The 25,067-nt window shown below is 26.7% G+C and overlaps 1 protein-coding gene across 1 annotated transcript; it reads right to left on the bottom strand.

Annotated features, from left to right (window-relative positions):
- Positions 1 to 769: 769 nt before the first annotated feature.
- LOC122508333 lies at positions 770 to 14,699 on the bottom strand. Its single transcript, XM_043621612.1, has 4 exons — positions 14,369 to 14,699; positions 11,670 to 11,966; positions 2,644 to 2,859; positions 770 to 2,499 (listed from the first exon to the last, which is right to left on the bottom strand). The coding sequence occupies exons 1-4, from the start codon at positions 14,697 to 14,699 to the stop codon at positions 770 to 772; spliced, it is 2,574 nt and encodes an 857-aa protein (XP_043477547.1).
- Positions 14,700 to 25,067: the final 10,368 nt, after the last annotated feature.

The raw sequence follows: 25,067 nt of genomic DNA, 5'->3' as shown, positions 1-25,067 counted from the left end.
AAATCATGTAACAAAAAGAATTCTTTAAATTAATATTAAACAAAATAAAAATAACAATTGTAAAATTAATATAGTTAACACAATAATACAACAAAATAAAAGTACAGTTGTAAGATACAACATTCTAAGCCACTCTAGACTGATTGAGAAAATAGATGTTTATACAATACTATTTTGAATGTTTTTAGACAACTGATACTCTGGTAGTAATTTCATCTCTAAAAGTAAATTTTTCATACAAATAGGAAGGTTTTTTAGTTTTTAAGATAACATGCGTGAGACAACCAACAAACCAAAGACGCCTCTCACTCACGCTAAGCCAACCCAGCCTTAATCTATATGGTGTTATGTGTTCATCCATTTTTAAATTGAATATAAATCTCACACAAGAATTTAGTAGATTCTCAAGTTTATGATTTAATTCTTCAGTTAAATCATTATATACAGCACAGCAGTAATCAAAATGGGGAAAAATCAGAGAAGTAAGAAGTTTAAATTTTATTTCAATAGAAAGTGCTTTTTTGTTTGATTTGAAGTTCGATAATGTGGCATAAACATTTTTGTAAATTTTCCCAACATGTTTATCCCAAGAAAGAGTTGACCTGAAGATAACTCCCAAATTTCTAACTAAATCTACAAAAGGGATGAACACATTATCAACTTCAATTTGGTAGTGATTACTGAGATTAATATTATTTATGTACCAACTAGTTCCTATTATCATGGAACAAGTTTTATCAAAATTAACTTTAAGAAAATTTGTTTCCGCTTAATTAAAAACCGACTTAACATCATCATTAATCAAAGCTAGATTATTGTTTAAGTCGTCAATGCTTGAATGTAAGTAAATTTGCAGGTCATCAACAAAATACATGTGCTTACAATACTTGAGAACACTCCCCAGATCTTTCGTAAAAAGTATAAACAAAAGAGGCCCCAATACCGATACTTGAGGTACACCAGTTCCGGCGTCTCCCCACTCAGACATTTCATTCTGTCCTACAACAGCCTGCGTTCTACCAGACAGATATGATGCAAACCATCTTAAAACCGAACCCGACAAACCAATAGTTTTTAGTTTAAGAAGCAAAAGAGTATGAGGAACCATGTCAAAAGCCTTACTAAAATCAAAAAAGACAGTTATAGTTACTTTTCTCTGATCAATTGCTCTACATATATCATCAGCAGCAGAAACCAACAGTGTCTGAGTACTGAAACCTTTTCTGTAACCAGACTGAAAAGGGCTAAGAACATCATTACACTCAATGAATTCATTCAGCTGATAGTAGACAATCTTTTCAAGAGCTTTAGACAAAGAACTCAGAATGGCGATCGGTCGGTAGTCACCAGGCTGCTGCGGATCCTTCACTTTCGCTATCGGCCTAATGAGAACTCTCTTCCACATTTCTTGAAAGATAGATGTCTGCAAAGACATATTAAAAAGATCAAGCACATAAGGAAACAATGCTGGTATAAACTTCATAATTGCACTATTGGACACACCATCAAAACCCTGTGCATCACTTTTAATACTATTTAAAGCCTTTAGTAACATAGAACTACATACATCCACAAAATAAAACAAGTTTTCATCAAAATCACAGTCAATGAGTAGATCAGAAATAAAGGAAGGTGTTATATTAAAAGATGAATTTCCACTAATAGATAAAAAGTAATTATTAAGTATATTAACATTGAAAGTAAGTGGAACATCATCCTTTTTATCCTTAACGAGACCAATGTGTCTAAGCTCCTTCCAAAGTTTACCCGAATCATGAATACTATTCAGTCTACCAGCATTGTACTCATCATGAGCTTTTCTAACAGAAAACTTAACACTATTTCTGAGTGTCTTAAATTTACTTCTACATATTTCACTTCCAGATCTCTTCCAAGCTCTAAAAGCATTTTCTCTTTGCTTTAACATATCACGAATATTTCCATTCATCCAAGGGCACACTTTTTTTCGGATTACATGAGTTCTTAGAGGAGCATGTTCCTCCAATGCCGCAAAAATAATATTATGTACAAAAAATTGTTTAAAATCAACAGATTGAGATTGATAAAAAGCAGACCAGTCAATTCGATTTAAAGAAGACAAAAGAGCCTCATCATCAATTCCAGAAATATTCCTATATGTTTGAGTAGAGTATTTGACATTATCAGATTTCCATTTATAGGATATTGAAATAAGTTCATGACCCGCTACAAAAGGAACATGAGATTGAGATGATGACACTATTTTGTCCTCACTATCCACAACGCACAAATCAATCCAAGAAGACGAACTTACAACATGATGAGTAACAGTGAATGGAACAACATATAAATTAAATGATTCAAAAAAATCCCTCATATAAGTTGAGTCCGCTGATATTTTATTAAGATTATAATTAAAATCCCCACAAATTACGACATTGTCATACAAATTAAAAAATCTACTAAAATTATATTCAAAGTCATCAAGATTCTCACCTCCAGGTCTACGATAAACTACAGCTAAAAGTAACGGTTTTGTATTTTTACTAGAAATTTCAATAATTAGGTACACAGGTTTATTATCAAAATGACCTGGGGATGAAAATAATATTTTAAAATTAAGAAATCTTGCAACATACACTGCAACTCCACCTCCCCTCTTACCAATTCTATCTCTACGAATCAAAACAAAATTACTGAGATCAACCATACAATCATTAATTGATTCCGAGAGCCAAGTCTCACTTGATGCTATGACATCGTACGTAAACAATGATAAATGAGTACGCAAGAGATTAATGTTTGACTTGAGCGAGTTGATGTTAATATGGCAAATTTCCAAGGTAGAATCAGTCACTGAATTTAAGACACTAGTAGCAGCTACAGATACATTTCCAGATGCAGAAAGCTGAACAGATGTCAATGATCGTCATTCACTTAACTTATTAAGATCCTCAGAGATATTGATCCTTATAGCTTCCTCCTTATCATGGCGTCTTACAAAAATAGTGCCGTCCCTATGCCACACATACTTGTAGTGCAATGATTTACCTTTCTTAAGTTGCGCATATATATGCTGTAACGCTGTATATTTTACATCTCAAAATTCCTCGACCGTGATGTGGACGTGAAGCCCCCTTTTTATTATTAATAAATTGTTAAGTTATGAAAGGGGTTATCAATATATGTAAATACAGAAAATACACATAATGTCAAATTAAATAATTTTAACCTGTCAAAGAGTTCGAGAGCACATCCGAGAAATAATATCAATTAAGAATAATTTCTGCCGCATTGTTTTTTTATTTTGTTTAAGCCTACTAGATGCGACCAAAACTGCGCAACGAAACTAATGAGAACTCTCAGAAGGAGCGAGCAGAGTTCAGGGAGCAGTCTTGAGGACGAATATCAATTAATGCAGCCAAAAGTTCTTTTATAAGAACTATCATCATTAAACAGAATATTGTTTAATTATTTATGTTTACAAAATTATTTTAAAATGTTATTGCACTGCTCCAGGCTCATTACGTGATAACACAGGCCTGCAAATTTTGGCTTAGTTCTGTTACAGAAAAAGTGGTAGGTGATTCTTATAGCTTTTGCGACGTAGAATACGAATCCGATTTCCAAAATGGCCCATCACGTCAGGATTTCTTGTAATATTGCCTTAAATAGCCAAAAAACGGCTATTTTGGACACTTTTCGGAATTTTTTTTTGTTAACCAAAATTTTTTTGTTCAATTTACAAAATTGCATCGTATAGTACTATATCTAAGCTTTAAAACCCATTTTTAAAAATTGCTTTACGATTTTTTAAAAAAAAGTTATGTAGATTTGAAATTTTTTTATTTAGGAAAATGTAGGTATAAAGAAGTTCAAAATGGCATTTAATTTCAAATCTACATAACTTTTTTTTAAAATATCGTAAAGCAATTTTGAAAAATGGGTTTTAAAGCTTAGATATAGTACTATACGATGCAATTTTGCAAATTGAACAAAAAAATTTTGGTTAACCAAAAAAAATTCCGAAAAGTGTCCAAAATAGCCGTTTTTTGGCTATTTAAGGCAATATTACAAGAAATCCTGACGTGATGGGCCATTTTGGAAATCGGATTCGTATTTTACGTCAAAAAAGCTATAAGAATCACCTACCACTTTTTCTGTAACAGAACTAAGCCAAAATTTGCAGGCCTGTGTAATTAATGTCACTAGTCCAAGATTAGCTGTTTTCCTTAATTTAATATTAAGATTAATATTAAGTCGCGCCTACAAGGCTGCAACCCATTAATCGCTACTTGTGGATGTATTAATCTACATTTATCGACAGGGTGGCCGTTGAGTAAGAGCCGCGTCTAATAGGCGAAAAGTACGAGCAGCTGAGTGGCGCTCGTCCTTCACGTTTTTGTACATCACGGTGGATGGTTGATTGTTTTATAAGGAGAGGAAAAATTAAGATAAAGAAGGAGAAAGAATTATTTATTGGAAATTCCAAAGTTGAAAATAAGTTTTAAAGCAGAAATTGTTATTTTGTTTCGTGGAATAATGGTGAGTTAGACTATTAATTCGCCATAGTAATAAATTTGCTTTGTTTTCTTGTTGAAAATTGCTCGCTCTCCGACTCTTAGCAAGTCTGTTTCTTTGAATAATAAATGTCTCTTTAAAGTTTTAAATATTTAGAATAAATGTGAGTTATGTGTGTAAACTAGTGTTTATTTATTTAACAAAAGTCACTATTCGTTCCCATACCTAGTCGGCAAACTATTTAATCGTAAATTCAATTTATATATTCTAAACGTTCTAATCAATTTTTAAATATGGCTTGTATTTTCTTATATTATTAGAGGAGCAGCCAGGCGCTCAAAATTAATAAAAATACTAAAGATCGCCTTTATAATTTCTCGCCACCGGAATTGTTTTCCCCAATTCTGAGATCATAATTTCCATAAATAAACCGGCGTGGCGACAGGTTATAATGCGTCATGAACACTTTTGGACAGTCTTAGTTTTGAGCATATATGCGTCAGCGACAGTTAACGGGTTAAGTAAAATGTTTTAATTTCTTTCATAAACTTTTATTTAACCCTTTACCGCCCGACTTTTTTGTAGCAGTGCAATTCACGTCATTGCTCGTATATAAAGGTTTTCGGGGTCGCTGAATACGAATTTGAGGTCAGATTTTAAAAATTCAAAATGGCGGATCCAATATGGCGGACATCTTTTCTAAAAATTGATTTAATTTGCCTGAAAATTGTTACTCGGGGGTTTTTGGGAGCGCTGATTACGAATCTGATGTCCTTTTTTCAAAATTCAAAATAGCGGACACATTTTCTAAAAACTGATTCAATTTGCTTTAAAATTGTTACTCGGGGGTTTTCGGGGTCGCTGATTACGAATTTGATGTGAGATTTTAAAAATTCAAAATGGCGGATCTAATATGATGGACATCTTTTCTAAAAACGGATTCAATTTGCTTGAAAATTGTTACTCAGGGGTAACATTATTATTATTACGAATATAGAAATGAATATTTCAATAATCATTATGATGCTGGTTTCGCGTTAGGCATTTGTTTTTCACATTGTCACGAAGGTATCGAACATTTTATTCTGATCTTGTTTTTATTAGGACATTTTATACACTAAATTGAAACCGGTATTTTACATTTTAAAAAATTAAAATCAAAATCGTAATCAGCGACCCCGAAAACCGCTGAGTAACAATTTTCAGGCAAATTAAAACAATTTTTAAAAAAGATGTCCACCATATTAGATCCGCCATTTTGAATTTTTGAAATCTGATATCAAATTCGCAATCAGCGACCCCGAAAACCCCCGAGTAACAATTTTCAGGCAAATTGCATCAGTTTTTAGAAATGACGTCCACCATATTAGATCCGCCATTTTGAATTTTTAAAATCTGATATCAAATTCGTAATCAGTGACCCCGAAAACCTCCGAGTAACAATTTTTAGGCAAATTGAATCAGTTTTTAGAAATGATGTCCGCCATATTGAATGCGCCATTTTGAATTTTTAAAATCTGGCATCAAATTCGTAATCAGCGACTCCAAAAACCCCGGAGTAACAATTTTCAGTTGCTTTGTTTTCTTTTATTTTCGAATTTGTAATTTTGTTGCAAATTTTGCAACAATAATTTTTTTTATTTTTGTTGTAATTACAAAATTGTTAATTATTTTTTAAAACGTAAATTTTTTTCATAAAGGTTTATAAATTTGTGGGTCATAAGCGTTTAGAATTAAAAGATATCTTAATTTTTGTCGAAGTTATAGATTTTAGAAATGAAAAGTGGTTTCGATCGAAACCGCTGGGCGTTAAAGGGTTAAATTTCAATATTTTAATGTTTTCTTCAATTTTCTTGAATATATCTCCCTATATTACAAAAATATATCGCTGTCGCCGCTGATTTAAGATTCCATCCCCCCCCTCCTCAAAGGTCAAAGGGCAAACATAACCTCAAAACCCCCTTCCCACTCACAGGTCACATGGCAAACATAACCTCAAAACCCCCTTCCCACTATATTCTTACTGGGAACCACTTTTTAAATTAATTTCTTATATAATGATATTTAAAAAGTGGTTCCCAGTAAGAATGTACTTGGTTAAATTCATTTTCGACACTTTTTTTACAGCCACGCAACTGACTCAACGGCGAAATACAGAAATCGATGATTATAAATTTTGCTTCGCACGGTCAGATTCTTTTTGTAATATCTCGGGAACCCGTTAATATTTTTTGCTGTTCTTGATCTCTATTTAAAGCTTAGATTACAAGGAATTGTCTGTGAAAGTAACAATTTTTTTCATCAACTTTTCTAAATTTTGCCAGAAGTCAAAGTCAGGGTAAGAAATTCCGAAAAAAATAGAATTATTTTTTTGTGTTTATAACATGATATCTCTCTTCCTATTTATGCAATACAAATGAAAATAGTGGCATTTCATTGAAAATTTAATAAGCTTTCCAATGCAGTTTAAAAAAAGCATCTAGCTTCATTTTTGACTACTTTTTTTAAGTAAATCCCAACTTTAACAAAATTTCACAGTTTCTCCTTCTTTAAAATGGCGAAATTGCAGCAAACGAATTTGCAATTTTTTTAAAAAAAGTGGTACATACAAAAACAAAATTAAAAGTAAAAATTAATTCGCCGCTAAAATCAGTAGAACCAGTATAATAAAAATTTCGTTAATATTTTCTTTCATTTATTAGGTACTATTATTTATGTGCATAATACACTACCGTCCACGAGTAGAGTGAGAGATAAATAAAAAAAATTATCAAATTTTCTCATTTTTTTCTCTTGACTTCAACTTTTTCAAAAACCTCAAAAAATTTAGATAAAAGTTTTTTAAAAACACAAAAATCTTCGTTTGAATTTCAGGTTTAAAATAAGCCTTCGAAAATTAAACAAGTTGTAAATCCAGATGTTCATTACATGAACATTTTGCTTCCTCTATACGATCAGCAAAAAAATTTGCTTCCTCGTGGAGGAAGCACTAACCACAAGAGTCTTTTTAAATTTTTTTTTCTTTCACGTATTGACATATTTTCCATGTTGTTGTCTTCAAATCTAATTAAAAATTAATTTTAAAAATTAGTTATATTTATTATAATTATGATTCAGATAATTGGCTTTTTGCCAATGCCATTTAATTTTCATATTATATTTAATATAAGCAAATATATTTAAATTTAAATCAATGACATTGTTTCCAAGATGTACCACGGGGAGGTAACCAATCTCACATCTCAAAATAATCTAAAAAAAATTTATTATTTGTCTTTAAATTTTTTTAACTATTTTACGTAAATGAATTATAAATTTTGTAAATATTAAAAAAATTAAAGTCAATAAAAAATTTTAAATAATAAATTTAAATATAAAATTTTTTAGAAATTGTTGAAAATTTGTAGTTACATACAGATTTTCTTCACAAACGATTTCCTTTACCATATAATTTTGATTTGATTTTTGACTTCGTTAACTTTCTTCTCTTAGTCTTAGACGAATTCGAATTCTTTGTTACTGTTGATTCTCGAAACATTGCCGACTCTTTAGACTCCCATTCAATAATAAATTTTCCCCGTGGTACTTCATCCAAATTTAATTTTAATTCGTATGCTTCTAAATACTCCTTGTACAATAATTCTTCTAGATTTTAAAAAAAATTAATATTAATAAATTACTAAAGTTTTAAATAAAATATTTCATTAGTAATAATAAAAATTTGTACATACCGAAAAAACAAATTGAACATATCTTGAAATATAAATCTAAACACGAAAACAAAGAACATTATAACACAAACCCATCAAGAATTTCTATTAAAAAGGAGGGTTTCTAATTATAAACAAATACTCTTTGATTACCTTTCATTATCTGCCAACAGTCGAACTATCCGTTTGCTCCACCGTAGGTTCCTACTACTGTTTGATTACCGTTCATTTTCTGGCCACAGTCGACTTATCTGCTTGCTCAACCGTGGGTTCCTACTACTGTTTAATTACCGCTCACTATCTGCCCACAGTCGAACTATTCGCTTGCTCAACCGTGAGTTCCTACTACTTTTTAATTACCGCTCATTATCTGCCCACAGTCGAACTATTCGCTTGCTCAACCGTGAGTCCCTACTACTTTTTAATTACCGCTCAGTATCTGCCCACAGTCGAACTATCCGCTTGCTCAACCGTGGGTTCCTACTACTTTTTAATTACCGCTCAGTATCTGCCCATAGTCGAACACTGCGCTTGCTCAACCGTGGGTCCCTACTACTTTTTAATTACCGCTCACTATCTGACTACAGTCGAACCATCCGCTTGCTCAACCGTGGGTTCCTACTACTTTTTAATTACCGCTCACTATCTGCCCACAATCGAATTATCCGCTTGCTCAACCGTGGGTTCCTACTACTTTTTCATTACCGATTAGTATCTGCCCACAGTCAAACTCCTGTCAAAGAACTTAATTTTCCTCCTTTTAGTTTTGCTTTTATTTATTGTTTGAATATTTTCAGTTTTGCGAATTAATGTATTTTGCAAAATGATAGGTTTGTTTGTCATATCAGAATTGTTTACTTTATTTTCAATTTTTATTATCTCATTGATATTACCTATTTTGCTTTCATCTTTGTAATTAGAAAGATCACTAAAATGAGTATACATATTTTTTTCATTATTTTTTATTTGATCTCTAGTGTTTTGAATTCTTAAATTTTCATTAGTAAATAAACCAATAAAAATCGGTCTATGATCAGAAAAAACGCTCTCATAAACACCTGATAAATAATTTTTAAATTCACTGGATATAAATATTATATCAATTTGAGTATTGAAATTAGTCGTTGATATTCCAGCATCAATACCTCTTTTATACCCAAGGCTAAATAAATGTTTTTCTAAAAATGAATTCACATGATAACAATCAAAACTGAAATCACCAATAATAATATTATTCTTGGTATCACTATTACAATTACTAATTTTACAAAAATTATTCAAAAACATTTTTCTGGAGGTACTAGGAGATTTATAACCACTTATTATATTTAAATATAAAAATTTTTATATTAAGGGGAGGTTCTCATTGCGGGAATCAAAAAAATTTATTTCTTTTTTATTGTATTTTTTGAAAGCTATATATATGTAGAATATGTGTGTATAGCGATTTTTTAATCCGAAGAATATTTTCGTTCTTATGGAGTCTTGAACTCACCGGCGTCCCGAGCACTGAATAACAAATGTCAGGCAAATCGAATCGATTTTTAAAAATTTTGCAAATCTGACCTCAGAATCGTAAAGAGTGACCCTAAATACCTATAGATATTTATCAAATACGCAAATTGAACAAAGAATTGGAAAGAATTTAATTATTGCACAAAAATGTTTCTCAAACTTTAAACGCGTTTTTCTCGAAACAAGATTTTTCAAACTGGTGGGCATCGTAGCGTCTAAACTATTTAGTCAATCAACTTCGGGTTTGCGGCTAATTAAAGGTAACTAAATTCTACTGGGGTTATACCTATAATATGGTAAAATTGTTAACAATAGAGATTTTTACAAGAGGTCAAATATAGAAAAATAATGCAAAATCGCAGTTTTTTTAAAAATGTGTCCGCCATTTTGTCATTTTGTTAACTTTTTAACTATTTTATAGGTATAACCTATTCTTTAGGATGTCATCTTTATAAAAAATTTTGAGTTTTTGTTTTAGACTAAAAATTGCGCAGTGTAGAATGCCCACCGTTTTCCATATTTAAAAAAACATTATTTTCTAGATGCGCCATATTGGCCGCCATTTTGCATTTTTTTAAAAATGAAATATATGTTTTGAAAGTTCAAGAATGTATCTTTATTTAGAAAAAAGAACTACATCGCTAAGTCATAGCCGCTCTTTGCAAAAAATTGTCAAAGTTTGTGTTTATTTTGGCCTTTGCAATGAGAACCTCCCCTTAAATAAATCAACATGATGTTCATAATCGGATATAATAGCGGTTTTACGAACATGCTTGACTATTTGGTATTTTATATTTTCTTTAACAAAACAAATAACTCCTCGCGGTAATTTTGATGATTCATAATCAGATCTGAAAGCTGTTACATAATTATCCATTGATAATTCATTTAATTCTTTCAAGCGGGTCTCAGAAAAAATTAATACATCTGCTTGTTTAAACCATGCATCACATTGTATATGCTTAATATTCTTTTTTAACGAACATGCATTTTGATAAATAATTTTGATATCAACATCAATGTTATTTATATAAGACAGTTTTAATTTTTTGTTAGTTCTGAGTTTATCCATTTCAGAATTTAGTGTTACATCTTTCTTTAAATTGTTTAAAAAATTTAAATCACCTAAAATATATAAATCATTTAAATGACAGACTCTACTAAGAGCAACATAAACCATAGATCTTGTTAGTCGATAACTATTTCTAAAGTCTATACAAACTTCATTGTATGTTTGACCTTGACTTTTATGCACGGTTATTACTTCAGCAGGAACTAAAGGAAATTGCTCTCTTATTATTTTATAACCCATTCTTTCATTTATATTAATTGGAACTTTAGATTTAATTATAGGAACCAGATTTTTATCTATATTGTTTTGTATCATAAATTCTTTATTCGTGCGACGACTATTACATTCTACAGTCTCTTTATAAAAGTCTAGCCATAATATTGATGGTGTGCCATTTTCAGAAAATGTTATATTTTTCAATGTTCCACATGCTCCATTTACTAGTCCATCGGAAACTTTGATATTAGTAATTATCATATACTTTATTTCAAACTTCAAATTTAAATTATAAGAAAATCCTGCACATTGAATTCTTGTCTTATTTTTCATAATTTTTTGTAAATATTTAATTTTCTTTATATCAATTTTACCAAGAATATGATCTTTTGCATAAGAATGATAACATAAATTATCATTATCTTTAATTTTCTTTTCATTATATATATCTACAAGTTTATTTTCTGTGAATAATCTAATAGCTTGTTTTAGAATGTCAGATTCTTTTACGATTCGAGTTGAAAGTAGAGATATGTCTTTTAAACAAATTGTCCCATTTGCTAAATTATTTAAGCTTTCAATAAAAACTTTTTCATCCTTTTGTCTCATTATTTCTGTTAACTCGAAAAATTCAAACTCATCCTAAAGAGGATTACATGCTAATATGCTTAAATCAAAAGTGTTTGGTGTTAAGTAAATTGGTTTGTCCATAACAGGTGGTAATTGATGGAGGTCTCCGACCAAAATTACTGAAACACCCCCAAAACTATCATTAACTCCTTTAATTTGTCGTAATCTAATATCAACTCTATTTAAAGTTGTACTACCAACCATAGAAACCTCATCAATTATTAAAAGTTGTACATCGTTAATTTTCTCGCGTAAACTATTTGCAACATTGGATGACAATTCTTGAATTTTTCCACCGAATTGTGTTATTGGTAATGCGAAAGCTGTATAAAGTGTGACACCATTTTTTAGAAATGCAGCCTTACCAGAAGGGGCACATAATAAAACTTTAGCACTATCAGGACTTAATATTATTTTATATTTATTAATATAATGTGATATTACTTGATAAATAGCATTAATAGTTTTTGATTTACCAACTCCAGCTGAACCACTTATGAAAATTCGCAAAGGAAGTTTATTATTTTTAAAAGAATGTAATATGTGTGTAGTATTTTGAAATTTTTGACGATTGGTTTGAATTAATGTAAGATTTTGATCATAAACCTGTTCTAGATTAACATCTTCTACTTCCAATTTTTCATTTTTCCAAGGTAGAAATAAAAGTATCTGTTCGCGAAAGTAATTATTTTTATCTTGACTTAATTTATATCTTCTGTACCTTAAAATTTTACTTTTTTTTCGTTTCTTAACATTATCTGCTTCGGAAAAATCATTATCACTTAATTCATTATCAAAATTTGTGGGATTTATCAAAGATGTTGCATATTTAGCCAAACATACATTTTTTAATGCTTCACATCCTTTAGAATAATTCTCGAATACATTTGAATACTATATATCTGTAGATGTACAGTGTTTATATAAGTTTCAGACCTACTACATTTTGATAATGGAAGTGACAAAACATGATACGAAGCTTCTTGACTTGATAACACATGGCCGTTAATAAATATATTTGCGAATTTTCTCAATTGTTGTTTTAAATCAAGATTACCATTTTTAACATCAGTTGCTGCTTCACGTATTAATTTTGAAAGTCCTGCATCAATTTTTGTCACATAATTTATCATATATGACGCACACGAAAATGGATCTAGTACAAATTGAATGTCCATGTTAGATTCCATTAAATTCAAAAGCTCTAAATTGTATGCATTAATTGAAACGTCTTCACTTCGTCGCTTTAGAAAAATTTTAGTTCTTTTTAAGGAAGATTTAATAGCGTCAATATATTCTGTTTCTGAAATTTCTAAAATAACTAATATTTCTTCAAATGATATATAAGTTATTTTATCAAAATATAGTTCCATTAAATCTCTAATCTATTTTAAATTACAATTTCTTTTTTTTTAATCTTTTTGTTTTTCATTTTCATTTAAAGGATCAAGAATTAAAGTTTCCTTCATTACGAATTTGGGATAATCAAATCTACATTTTTTCAAATTTTTAAACCCTTTGTAACAAGTTTGTGTATGAGAATGTCTTTGAAATGATACCAATGGATTCTTTGAATCATATTCACATGTTATGAACTTATCAATGAACTCCGTACATTCAAGACGAGAAGCATTATTATTATTATTGTCAAAGATAGGTGCATTATTACAATAAACAAGATTATGGGTATGAACAGATCCTATAGATTGAAATTCTCTTCTTTCAAAATAATCATTTACAAAATTTTCTCGAAATGGGCCATATTTACTTTCTAAAATTTTTCGTATTTCATTAAATTTGTTTTCTACATACCGCACGCATGTGATGGGATCATCTCTAATTAATTTAGTTTTATTATCTAAATCTAAATGAAGCGCATCAGTAACACTAATAGATTTATGAAATTTCAATTTATATAATATTTGTAAGAGCTCTGGACAATTTTTTTCATTTGCGGAAAATGTAATAAAGAATGTAGGAATTCCACATAAATTTATTAAAGAAAATAATTTCTTTTTCTTATATTCCCAATAAGCAGGAGATCCTCTAACATGTTTTAAGAATCAAAAGCCATCATCGTGTTTAATTATACCGCTAAGAAAATCTTGGTCTTTAGCTTGTTTTGCATTTATAACATTTTTTAATTTATGTTTTCTTAGGCAAATATTAAGATTAAAATTTACAGACAATTCAATCTTTTTATCAGCCATAAATAATATGTTTGTAGGATTACACGCTCGACGATCAGTACGTCGACATTCTGATTTTATGCGTTCAGAATAAGTTAATTTCTCTTCTGGATCCATAGGGAAACCACCATATATTGATGGAAATGAAAGTTCTTGAATATGTTTCATAACATGCCATGGAAGAGGGGATTTCCCTTGACCAGGAGCAATATTGATTACATCATTACTAATAAATTTATTTCTATCAATAATTAGAACTTCATCATTATCATTAAAATTATTTTCACTATTAAATTCATTTTCAGTTTTATCATTCAAAGTATAATCATTATCAATTTCATTTTTAGTTTCATTACACTCATTCGTTTTTTGCTCATTATCATTGCAATTTTTGTTATTATATTCATTATTTTTGTTAACGTATTTCTCATCTCGCGGAGAAACAATGAAGTTAATTTCTTTTTCAAATGATTTATCATATGATTTAAAAAAATTATCATCAATTTTTATTTCATTTTGTAAATATAAAGGACAACCAATTAAATGTTCTAAAGCTTCGCATATTTTTGATGGTTTTATTGTCTCAAACATATAATGAGATTTATGATCTTCATGTCTCTTAAGTTTTATTTGCACAGTTGATAATTCATTAAAGTTTCTTGGCAAAACTTTAATCATTTCATTAATTTCAACTTTAATGTTTGCAACGCTACCCTTAAAAGATAATTGAGAATTCATTGAAAATGGTAATAATGCCTTTATTTGCCCGAATGGTATAATTGGTGAAACTAAACGTTCTTCAACCAGCGATAAACTTCTTACAATTTCTGGAACGTCATGATATTTAAGATTCCAATTAGCTGCCATTTTAGGAACTTGGAATGTTGTTACATAATTTTTACAAGTTTTGCAAATTAAATTCAAATCGTTATTTATAATTAATGAAAAAATTTTCTAAGTCATTTTTAGAGCATTTATCTAGTAAAAGATTTTCAATACTTTCCTTCTTCCATGAAACTAATGATCTTGAGAAAAATAAATTATCACAACAAACACATGAATCATTTGGACCATTCTTTCTTTCCATTATAAAGTCATAGATCAATTTATTTTCATTATAATTTTCACTATTTAAATTTAAATTGTTTCTAATATTCGTCATATAACGTTCTCGAAAATAAAGAAGTTCATCTAACCGTTGATCTTTTTTCCTTTTCTTTTCCCTTTCTTTCACTGATTTATTAATATATATATCGTTCAATTTTTTATAATTGGAATTCTTTATTTTTTCTGAATTAGAAAAAAAACTATCTTTCCTTAAATTTTTTATTCTTTTTTGATTTTTTATTTTTTCTCTTTCTGAATAATTATTGTCAGATCTCAATTTTTTAATTCGTATAGTATTTTTTGTACATTCGTTAGTCTTATAATTTTGGTTACTCCTTAAAATTTTATTTCTTTTATTATTGTTATTTAGTTCTCTATTTTTATAAAATGTGGTTTCTCTCATAGTTTTATTACGTTTTATATTTAAAGCATTTTCTCGTTTTAAATACAATTCATTATTCCGTAAACTTTTAATTCGATCATTATTTTTAATCAATTCTGTATTTTTATATATTTCATTGGATCTTAATACTTTATTTCGTTCAATGTTTAATAATTTTTCTGTTGTTGAAAAACTTATATTATTACGTAAAATTTTATTACGCTTAAAATTTCCAACCGATTCTTTCCCACAATACGCCTCTTTTAAACGTAAAATTTTAATACGCTTAATATTTTCAACCGATTCTTTCCCACGATACGCCTCTTTTAAACGTAAAATTTTATTACGCTTAATATTTTCAACCGATTCTTTCCCACGATACGCCTCTTTTAGACGTAAAATTTTATTACGTTTAATATTTTCAATCGATTCTTTCCGACTGTACGCCTCTTCTAAACGTAAAATTTTATTACGCCTAATATTTCCAATTGACTCTTTCTGAATGTACGCCTCGTTAATACGCAAAATATTATTACGCTCTCTATTTTTAATTGCTTCTGTATTACGATACACGACATTAGATCGCAATATTTTATTACGTTGCATATTTTTAATTGTTTCATTTTTTCGATAAGTGACATCATTTCTTAATAATTTCTTATGTTTTTTATTCTTTAATAATTTTAATAATTTAGAATGAGTCTTATCTCTGGTCAAAACATTCAAAGAAAGATTTTCTTAACAATTCTCTCTCATTTTTCTCATAATATCTTTTCTCATTTTTTTACGGTGATCAAAACTTTTTCTTTTACACAAACCCATTTTATAATATAAATATAAAATATAAATATAAAAACCGTTTATAAATAAAATAAATTTTGATTTTATAAATTTAAATAAAATTATAATACAAATTTAGCATAATAATATGAGTTTTTTGTTTCTTTCGATTTTAGAAATGTGATAATTCAATTGTATAATAAAAGTCTTCTATAATTTTCAAAAATTATCTGAAAATAATAAATTATAAACTTTTAAAGTTATTAGATTTTTTGCGCAACATTAAGGAATAACATAACCCAGAGCTAACTAAAAATATAGTATTTTTTTAATAAATTATTTTAAGAAAAATACATTTTATTATCATAAAGCTTAATTTTATTTAACTTTAAACACATATCAAACTTAATTTAATAAAAATAAAAAATTTCTTTTTCAAAACGTCTCCCATATTAATTATCAATTAATTTAATTAATTGATATTCAGTATATTTTTTATGTGCTCTGAGTGATATTACCCCTTAAATCGCTGGTTTCATTTACAGGTCACAGAAGTTCAAGAACTTTTTTTAATTAGAGAAAACTAAGGTAATGTCAAAGAATTTTGTTCAAATTTAGGGAAATTTCTATAAATTCATTAGATTTGTGTAAAAGGCTAAAAGCTTGATCAAGTATTTGCTAGCTTTTCGTTTTTTTAAAACGAGTTTTTTTTAAATTCTAAATTTTGGATCCATTATGGCGACCAAATTTTTTAAAAGTTAACGTATGTAAATAAAAATATTTACTCGAGTCTTAAAATTACCGTAATTAGTTTTTAAATCATTTTCTTTAATTTTGGTCATTAAATTAACATAAACAATTTTTTAAAAATTGTTTATTCAGGCTTCGCACTCCATTATAAGTTTAAAAAAAGTAAGAAAAACTTGCTTCAATAACAAAAAAGTAAGAAATAGTAGCCTCGGTGACAAAAAAAATAGTATTCATATTTTCAGGGGTGTATACTCACCGGGAATAAGCCAGAAATTTTATTTAAAGCCAGGAATTATTACACAAAATTAGAAAAAATTTTATTATTTTAATTTGTGTTTTAAAAATAGCTTTTTATTTCAATTTTTATAGATAAATTTTTATTCTCTAAATTTGAAATATTTAAAAATAATTAATTGGATATTAAAAATCAGTTATTGATTCAAATATTCTATGTAAATAAATAAATTTTAAAAAGTTTATCGAATTAATAGAAATTTCCTGAAATGCAACTAAAAATAATTAAATTTTATAAAGAGTCACATTCTAATGTATTCATTCTTCTTAGGGCGAAGATTAATAATTAAAATTTTTATTAGTTAATTTAAAAAAAGATACATTAAATTGAAAATAAATTAAAAATCTTTTTATTTAAAGATAAATTTTTTAATAAAATTGAATTTTCACAAAGTTTGTTTAAAATTTGTTAAAAAAAAGATTTTTACAAATTTTTAATTCTGTTGTTTCCAGATAATTAAATTTTTATAAACAAATAATTTAAAATTGTTTATATACTCAATTGAAATTTCTTTACATTCTATTAAAAATAATTTACTTAAGTTTTTTTAAAAATTTTTATTCAAATTTTTCGAAAATAATCTAAAAAAACTAAAAATAATTAAATTTTATAAAGAGTCACATTCTAATGTATTCATTCTTCTTAGTGCGAAGATTAATAATTAAAATTTTTATTAGTTAATTTAAAAAAAGATACATTAAATTGAAAATAAATTAAATTAAATTAAAAATAAATTAAAAATCTTTTTATATAAAGATAAATTTTTTAATAAAATTGAATTTTCACAAAGCTTGTTTAAAATTTTTTTAAAATAAGATTTTTAAATTTTTTTAATTCTGTTGTTTCCAGATAATTAAATTTTTATAAACAAATAATTTAAAATTTTTTATATACTTAATTGAAATTTCTTTACATTCTATTAAAAATAATTTACTAAAGGTTTTTTAAAAAATTTTAATTCAAATCTTTCGAAAATAATCAAGGAAAGTTAGTTATAATTTTATTTTATGAAATTTCTTCGCTATATAAAACATATTCAATTATTTTCATAAATAGTAAAACTGATTGCAGAATTTCAATTATTTTTAATCCAATTTTAATCGAATTCCTCGAAAAAAGTAATTATTCTTAAAAATTTGATTAAAATTCGTCGAAAGAATTCAATTATTTCTAGAAACTGTAAAAAATTCTTCTCAAGAATGTAATTATTTCCATAAATAGGAAAATTCTTTACATTAACTAAATTCTCTTGGATATTCTTTTAAAAATTCTTCAGAAGAATTCAATTATTTTCAAAAGTAATAAAATTCTTCACAGAAATTCAATTATGTTTAAATTTTTTTTTAATTATCCTTAAAATTTGAATTATTTTTATAAATAATTAAATTGTACTCCACAATAGAATTAATTTCAAAAATTTTAATAAAGTTCTACGAAAAATATTTAATAATTTTCACAAATAATAACATTCTTTGTAAGGATTAATTAATAATAAAACAAATCTAAAAAAACTAGTCAAAATAATTTAATTATTCATAAAAACTCTTATAAAAAATTTGGAAGCCATTTGTAGATTTATTTATGTTCGAAATAAAATAAATTTAAATTTAATAAGAAAATAAAACCGGGAAAAACCGGGAATTTTGTTAAACAAAAATAGTAGACGAAAATATTATACATTTAAACTACCACTATTTTTAATTTTATTGAATTTAATAAATAAAATTTAACAGTGAATCTTAATTCTGTAATGTTTTAAAATATTATTTTTTTTAAATGTTATTATTAACCCCTTGACTGTGGATGACGTGTATACACGTCATGAAAAAAACTGGCCCAAACAGTGGATGACGTGTATACACGTCATGGCCCGAACAAGAAAACATCTTAACGTATATTCGCAAAAATTTTTACTCGGGGGTTTTTGGGGTCGCTGATCACGATTCTGAAGTCAGATTTTCAAAATAAATCATTTTTCATCCAAAATGGCCGCCAAAAATTTTGAAAAATTTCAAAAGTGGATAAATTCTTTTAGAAATTCTTACTCGGGGGTTTTTGGGGTCGCTGATCACGATTCTGAAGTCAGATTTTCAAAATAAATCATTTTTCATCCAAAATGGCCGCCAAAAATTTTGAAAAATTTCAAAAGTGGATAAATTCTTTTAAAAATTTTTACTCGGGGGTTTTTGGGGTCGCTGATCATGAATCTGAAGTAAGATTTTAAAAACAAATAATTTTTCATCCAAAATGGTCGCCAAAAATTTTGAAAAATTTTAAAAGTGGATAAATTCTTTTAATAATTCTTACCATTTAAACTTTGAAAAGCTAATAACAGATTCGTAATCAGCGACCCCGAAAACCCCCGAATAACGAATTTTAAGCGTATTCAATGAATTTTTCAAAATCGTGTCCGCCATTTTGGATCCGCCATTTTGAATATTAAAAAACTAATGTCAGATTCGTAATCAGCGACCACGAAAATCCCCGAGTAACGATTTTTAAGCGAATCCAATGAATTTTTCAAAATCGTGTCCGCCATTTTGGATCCGCCATTTTGAATTTTTGAAAACTAACACCGGAATCGTAATCAGCGACCCCAAAAACCCCTTAGTACCTATTGTCATGAAAATTTATTTACAAGAAGGTCTTACACATTTTGGGACCATTTTGTTATATTTTAGCTACACACTGAAGGGGTTAAATAATTTTATATTTCTAACATTTATGTATAAATTTTCTTGCAATTGATTCCTTCTTTTTTTCCACCAAAGAATTTTTATATTTTATTAAGTATTTTATTATTCTTTGTATAATTCTTTTCAGATATTATTTCTTTATATTTATATAATTCAAAACGGAATATATATTTTTTTTAAAATATTGTCAATATTATTGTTCATTATTTTTTAATCTGACACATTTAGTGTTTGTTTTCTTTTTATTTAAAAAAGTTAAACTTGAAGTTAGCATACAAACAATACAACAACAAAATTCGATATTTTTAAAACCAATCAAGTTTGACATTAAATAATAAAAATATTATTCAGAATAAAATGGAGCATAATGATAATAGTAATAATGATAAAAGTATGTATAATAATAATAATAATAATAATAATAATAATAATAATAATAAAAATAGAAAACAAAAAATAAAATTAAAATATTAATGATAAAAATAAAAATTGTGATATATTTACAGAAAGAAAACCAGAAGATTCAAAAGAATCACAAAATAAAAAAATTAAAAGTGAACCAAAAAATGAAACTAATCAAAATAATAAAGAAGATAAGTGTGCAGGTTAGTTCATTGTAGCGTTAGATATATATTGTAATATATTATAATACTTGTAAATATTTAAAGGAAAGGTTTTTATTTCACAATTAAACGCATTATATTGTTTATTTCTATCTAAAATCTCTTGACAAAAAATTTGCAAAGATATACAAAAATTTGTAATTCATACTATTTCTAAATTAACTGTTTTTATTCATAGTTGTAATTATTTTTATTATTATTTATTATTATTATTAATTATTATTATTTTCTATTAACCTCATTTTCTTGTATTTACAGAATTAACAGATTCTGATGAAGAACTTTTAGAATTTATTTTAACATGGGAGAAAAATTATAGTGAAAAAAGAAAAAAAAAGATAATTCTTAAATATAAAGAAAATTGTATTTACAAAAAAAATAAAACAAAACTATTATTCATGTAAAATGTTTAAATTATGTATGTTTAAATGTTTTAAATTTTCTTCTCAATCTTATTTATTTTAATATTTTTTTTAAACTTTAATTGTTAATTATTTTTCTTTTTTTAGATTAATTTTTCAAACTTTTTTCATTAAAAAAATTTTTCTGTTTAATTAAAAAATTTTTTTTTACAATTTGCTACTATTTAAAAACATTTTTAGATTTTGATAAACTTCTGTATAATTTAATTTTAAGAAATAATTAATTATTTAATTTTAAAATAATTATTCAACTTTTTAATAATCTAATTTAGAGAAATAAAATAAATAAATAATTAAAATTTTCAAAAGATTCCTAAATTCCGTAAATATTCTTCTGATTGAAGCGCTTTATTATCTTCAGATAGATTATTTAGATTCAGGTTTATTTTTTTATTAAAATAATCTATTTAAAATATAAACATTTAAGAATTAAAATATTTATTTAAAAATAATATAATAATAAAAAAACAAAAATAATTAAAATTTTAATTTTATAAAAAATGTAACTTTTTAAAAATAATATTTGGAATATATTAAATTTTTCTATTCTAGATAGTTGTTCACAATTTATAAATAGTTTTAAATAAAATAAATTTAATTATATAAATTTATACAATTTTTTAATAAAAAAAATGAAATAGTTAAATTGAACAATATGAAGTGTAGATAATATTAAATAAAAAAATAGAATCGCAATTTGTCAACTGCCAGTTTGCGAACAACCATCTAAAAAAAAATTCAATATTCTTCAAAAATTATTTAATAAATAAAAAGTAAGTAATAACAAAATTTAATTTAAAAAAAAATTAAAATTTTTTTTTAAAAAAATGTTACATTTTTATAAAATTAAAATTAAGGTTTTTATTATTATGTTATATTCAAAAAAATATTTAATTTTTTTCAGTGTTTATATTTTTAAAAAGATACATTAATAAAGAAAGTAATTCCGAAGAGAATAAGAGTAATGAAAATAGGGTCAAATCATACCTAACAAATCAAAGTTATCCCTCAGTTCTCCGATTTTTGTGAAACTTTGAGAAATTGTAGGGGAATACATGCGAATAAAACTTCCAAAAAAGATTTTCGAAAATTTTGAAAATTTGTGGTTGTTCAGGGTTTCCAAATTTTTTTTTTTAATTTTGAAAACGCAATATCTCAGAGACATATGGATGGATTTTAATGATTTTTTCAGGGATAACTTTTTATTTACAAACAATTAAAATGAAAAAAATTCCAAAAAAAATTTTTTTTGTTTTAAATAAAAAATTTAAAAAATATTGTTTAAACAAATTTTTTGTTTATAAGCGTATCTTTAATTTTTTCTTATAGCGATATTTTGATTCCTTAGGATATCACGAGTATTTTGACATAAATAAATCGATGGAGACTCTTAAACTTTCGGAAATATTGTATTTTTTGTCTTTGTGCGCAGGGCCAAAAAGCGCACTGAAGCAAAGGCTCTGTGTACAAGGTAACGGTCAAAATTACCTAATACTCGCGTAAATTTCAAACAAATTGAATTCTTTCTTTTTTTAATCAATTAGTAACATTTTATTAATAAATAAATAATAAATGAATAATATTTCAATAATAAATAATAAATAATTAAATAAAAAATAAAACTCGTAAATTTCAATCGAATTGAATTCTTTCTTTTTTCAATCAATTAGTAATATTTTATGAATAAATAAATAATAAGTTATTAATAAATAAACAAATAATTTGTCTGCGTAAAATAAAATAAACAAATTAATGGAAATTAAAAAACAGTTCCTAGTAGGTTATTTGACTACTTTTTAACTACTCTGATTTGTTCAACAAGTCCTACATTAAATTAAAAAACCTGTTTCAATCATCAAAAATTAGTTAAAATAAATAAGATAAATAGAAAAATAAAAAAATAATATATAATGGAAAAGTAACATTTTATTCGTTTACATAAAGCGAAGACCTAGTTCGCGAATCGAGTAATTCTTTATATGAAGAGCGCGCATGAGTAGACTCGACTCGGATAACTTCGTTCAGTCTCGTAACGCGACTGCGCGTCTGGAAGAGTGAATTTGTGAAAGAGGGGGTTCTAAGAGTCTCATTTCCAAATCAGCATTTGTTCGAGCACCCTTAATGTTTGTAGCAAGTAATAATTGTAGAACTAGGTCTTTTTACTAGTCTTTTTCATAGTTTCAGGTTTTATTGCATGTTTTTCAGTGTCATTTTTGTGGTTTAAGGTTTGTTTGTTTGATTTGAGTTTTCTGTTTTTTTAGATTTAAGTAAATGTAAATAAGTTTCTTTGCGTTTCTTTTTAATCTTTTCCTTAGGTTTAAATTTATAATTTCTTTTTAACTACGAAAAAGACTATTAAAAACACCTAGTTCTACAATTATCACTTGTTACAAGCATAGAGGAAGCTCGAACGAATGCTGATTTAAAAATGAGACTCTTAGAAACCCATCTTTGACAAATCTACTCTTCCGGACGCGCAATCGCGTCACGAGACTGAACGAAGTTATCCGAGTTGAGTCTACGCATGCGCACTCTTCATATAAAGAATTACTCGATTCGCGAACTAGGTCTTTGCTTTATGTAAACGAAAAAAATGTTACTTTTTCATCATATATTACTTTTTTATTTTTCTATTTATCTGATTTATTTTAACTACTTTTTGATGATTAAAACAGGTTTTTTAATTTAATGTAGGACTTGTTGAACAAATCAGAGTAGTTAAAAAGTAGTCAAATAATCTGCTAGGAACTGTTTTTTAATTTACATTAATTTGTTTATTTTATTTTACGCAGACAAATTATTTGTTTATTTATTAATAACTTATTATTTATTTATTCATAAAATATTACTAATTGATTGAAAAAAGAAAGAATTCAATTCGATTGAAATTTACGAGTTTTATTTTTTATTTAATTATTTATTATTTATTATTGAAATATTATTCATTTATTATTTATTTATTAATAAAATGTTATTAATTGATTTAAAAAAGAAAGAATTCAATTTGTTTGAAATTTACGCGAGTATTAGGTAATTTTGACCGTTACCTTGTACACAGAGCCTTTGCTTCAGTGCGCTTTTTGGCCCTGCGCGCAAAGACAAAAAATACAATATTTCCGAAAGTTGAAGAGTCTCCATCGATTTCTTTATGTCAAAATACTCGTGAAATCCTAAGGAATCAAAATATCGCTATTAGAAAAAATTAAAGATACGCTTATAAACAAAAAATTTGTTTAAACAATATTTTTTAAATTTTTTATTTAAAACAAAAAAAAAATTTTTTGCAATTTTTTTTATTTTAATTGTTTCTAAATAATAAGTAATCCCTGAAAAAATCATTAAAATCCATCCATTAGTCTCTGAGATATTGCGTTTTCAAAATTTCAAAAAAAAAATTTGAAAACCCTGAACAACCACAAATTTTTTTTATTTTCGAAAATCTTTTTTGGAATTTTTATTTGCATGTATTCCCCTACAATTTCTTAAAGTTTCACAAAAATCGGAGAACTGAGGGACAACTTTGATTTGTTAGGTATGATTTGACCCTTTTATAAATTTCCATAAAATTCTAAAAAAACAGTTTAATTATTTTCAAAAGTAATAAAATTCTTTGCAAAACTTCAATTATTTTAAAAAAATCTAAAAAAACAACATTTTTATTATCTTTATAAATGAATAGGAAAATTCTTTGACAAAATTAAATTAATTTCAGGAATTTTAACAAAATTCTTGTAAAAGTTCCATTATTTCTATAATAATCTATAAATAACAAGAATTCAATTATATTTACGACAAGAATTCAATTATTTTCACAAATTTTTCTTAATTCAATAATTTGTATGTCTACTATTTTAATAAAACTTCCAAAAAGAATTCAATTCTCCGCCGCTGGTTGTCCACTACCGAACATCATTGATGTCTTTGATGTGCTGGGAAAAGCGGGTCCACTGCCAATCATCATTGATGTCTTTAATGTGCTGTAAGAAGTGGGCCCGCTGACAGACACGACTGGCATCATAGATATGTTCGGTAGACCTTGCCATGGTGGTGGGACTTTTCACTAAAAGGCAACCAAAACAGCAAGAAAGAATGGATTTACGAAATTCAAAGAAGGTAACCCATGTGAGCAGGCCGGAAACAGGAAATCCCACCATCGGTCCCAGGACTGATGCTCAAGTGC

This window comes from Leptopilina heterotoma, unplaced genomic scaffold, assembly GCF_015476425.1.
Source record: "Leptopilina heterotoma isolate Lh14 unplaced genomic scaffold, ASM1547642v1 Lhet_538, whole genome shotgun sequence".
Taxonomy (NCBI): Eukaryota; Metazoa; Arthropoda; class Insecta; order Hymenoptera; family Figitidae; genus Leptopilina; species Leptopilina heterotoma.
This window is presented reverse-complemented; position numbering and strand designations above follow the sequence as displayed.